General features: G+C 46.0%; 1 protein-coding gene across 1 annotated transcript in view; it reads right to left on the bottom strand.

Moving 5' to 3' along the window:
- Positions 1 to 2,068, bottom strand: part of EAH_00063130 (hypothetical protein, conserved) — a gene marked incomplete at both ends in the record, with an annotated part of 3,794 nt that extends 1,726 nt beyond the window's left edge. The window contains 2 exons of the mRNA XM_013393178.1: positions 1 to 117; positions 422 to 2,068. The exon at positions 1 to 117 is cut by the window's left edge and continues 153 nt beyond it. Coding sequence (XP_013248632.1) covers positions 1 to 117; positions 422 to 2,068 — 1,764 coding nt within the window. The remainder of the gene's footprint in view (positions 118 to 421) is intronic.
- Positions 2,069 to 2,500: the final 432 nt, after the last annotated feature.

The raw sequence follows: 2,500 nt of genomic DNA, 5'->3' as shown, positions 1-2,500 counted from the left end.
TGCTACAGACAACTCCTCAAGTGCTGCTGCTTCTGCTGCTTCTGCTGCTGCTGCTGCTGCACGTAGCTGCTGCGCCTCAGTCCCTAGCTGCTGCTGCAGCTGCAGCAAAGCCAGTTGCTGCAGCAGCAACAAAAACAGCAGCAGCAACTCAAAAGAAGCAAATGAATAAACTAAACTAACAAATAAAACAAATAAATAAAACAAACAAACAAACAAACAAATTAATCAACCGGCAAACAAATAAAAACAAATAAACAAAACGAAGAAAATTAAGAAAGCAATAAAAAGGATAAAATAAAATAAAATAAATAAAACAAAGACAGGTTAAACAAACAACAATAAATAAAACAATAAATAAAAAGAGATAAACAAATAAATAAAATAAATAAATAAATAAATAAATAAATAAATATAATCTCACCAGGCTTTCGCTGCTACACCCGAAGACAGCGACGCAGCAGCAATGTTTAATTAAGTGCTGCTGCAGCAAAACTCTGCTGCTGTTTGCTGCTTTGCAAGCTGCTGCTGCTGTCAGCAACTCTAAGTAACAGCAACTCACGCTGCCCTCCAGCGCCCCTTCTGCTGCTGCTGCTGCTGTTGCTGTTGCTGCTGACAGATGTGGGGCTGCTCCCAACCCCGTAACAGCAGCAGCAGCAGCAGCATCAGCTGCAGCACCACCACCATCAGCAGCAGCATCAGCAGCAGCAGCAGCAGCAGCAGGACGCCTGTGCTGCTGCGACCCCACAGCAAATACAGATAGCTGCTTGATAAATTTGAGGGGTATATATACTCCTCGGTCGCCTGCAACACGAAGGCGCTGCTGCAGCAGCAGCTGCTGCTGCTGCAGCTGCTGCTGGAAGTATGTCGCTTCACCCGTCAGCAGCTGCAGCACCAACTGCTGGTGCTGCAGTTGCAGCTGCTGCAGCTGCAGCTGCTGATGCTGCTGCTGCTGCAGGCCAGAGGCATTTGCACCCACACTCTGCAGCATCTCCATCAACCACTCAACGCTGAAACCTGCTTGCTGCTGCTGTTGTTGCTGCTGCTCTTGCTGCTGCTGCTCTTGTTGCTGTTGCTGCTGCTGCAGTTGCCGCAGCTGCTGCTGCAGCAGCAGCTGCAGCAGCGCAACAGAGACGCGTTGCAGCTCCTCAAATACATCACTTGGAGAGGAATTGCTGTCAATCTGCTGCTGCTGCTGCTCCTGCTGCTGCTGCTGCTGCTGCTCTCCACAGTGCCAGACGGGGCAGAGGAGGAGGACAAACGCACAAAGGCGTTGAACTTGGGGGCTGCTGCTGCTGCGCTGCAGCAGCAGCAGCAGCAACAGCAACAGCAGCAATGAGCGTGAGTTGCTGCTGTTGCCTTGCAGGTTAAGGGGGCTTTCTGCTGCTGCTGTCTCTTCTGCTGCTGCTGATTCTTTTGCTGCTGCTGCATCTCTTCCTGCTGCCGCTGTGTCTTCTGCTGCTTCTGTCTCTTTTGGTGCAGCAAACAACGAAAATGTTTGTTTAAATACTTCTGTCTCCTCTACCCTAATGAAGGCAGCAGCAACACTCTCCAGCTGCTGCTGCTGCTGCTGCTGTTGCTGCTGCTGCTGTTGTTGCTGCTGCTGCTGCACTTGCAGACTGTCTGGTGCGTGCAGCAGGAACCCAGTGTAGTTCTCCTTCCCTCCTCCCACTGCTGCTGCTGCTGCTGCTGCTTCTGCTGCTGCTTCTGCTGCTGCAGCTCTAAGGCGCTGCAGCGCAGGCGACTGTCGGCGAAGCAGCAGCAGCTGCTGCTTTTGCTGCTGCAAATCAACGCTCGTGTGTGCTGCAGCAGCAGCAAGCAGCCAGCTGACGAAGAAACAAACCTCCGCCGTGTGGGGCCCCTGCTGCTGCTGCTGAGGTGTACAGGCAGCTGATTGAGGCGATAGAGCTTTTAGAGGAGACAGCAGCAGCTGCCTATACACCTCAGTGTTGTCTCCTGCTGCTGCTGCATGCTGCTGCACATCCGGCAGCAGCAGCTGCAGCAGCTGCTGCAGCCCTTGCTGCTGCAGCAGCAGCAGCAGAAATCCCTCATCGATCGATGTGCGGCCCAACTGCAGCAAATAGGCAGCAGCAAACGCAAAAAGAAATATCAATATGTTTATTTTTAAATACAGTATAAATATATAGTTGTATATAAACATAAACATAAATATATATATATATATATTTATTTATTTATTTACTTATTTGTTTGTTTATTAAGCTGTATAATATAGATATACGCGTATACATATATATGTATATATATGTATATATATATATATATATATATATTTATTTATATAAAGCAAATATATACACATATATATGCATACATTTATATATATAATATATAATAATATATATATATATATGCATTTACTTAATTGTATATAAAATATAATAAATATAATAAGATGTACAGTGTACGCTAAACAAAGCCGATAAAAATTAATTTTTTATATTTTTATATTTTTTGTCTTCATTACTTTTCTCTTTTGCTT

This window comes from Eimeria acervulina, genomic scaffold, assembly GCF_000499425.1.
Source record: "Eimeria acervulina Houghton genomic scaffold, Eah_scaff1787, whole genome shotgun sequence".
Taxonomy (NCBI): Eukaryota; Apicomplexa; class Conoidasida; order Eucoccidiorida; family Eimeriidae; genus Eimeria; species Eimeria acervulina.
Note: the sequence above shows the minus strand (reverse complement) of the source record. Positions and strands in the feature narration are given on the sequence as shown.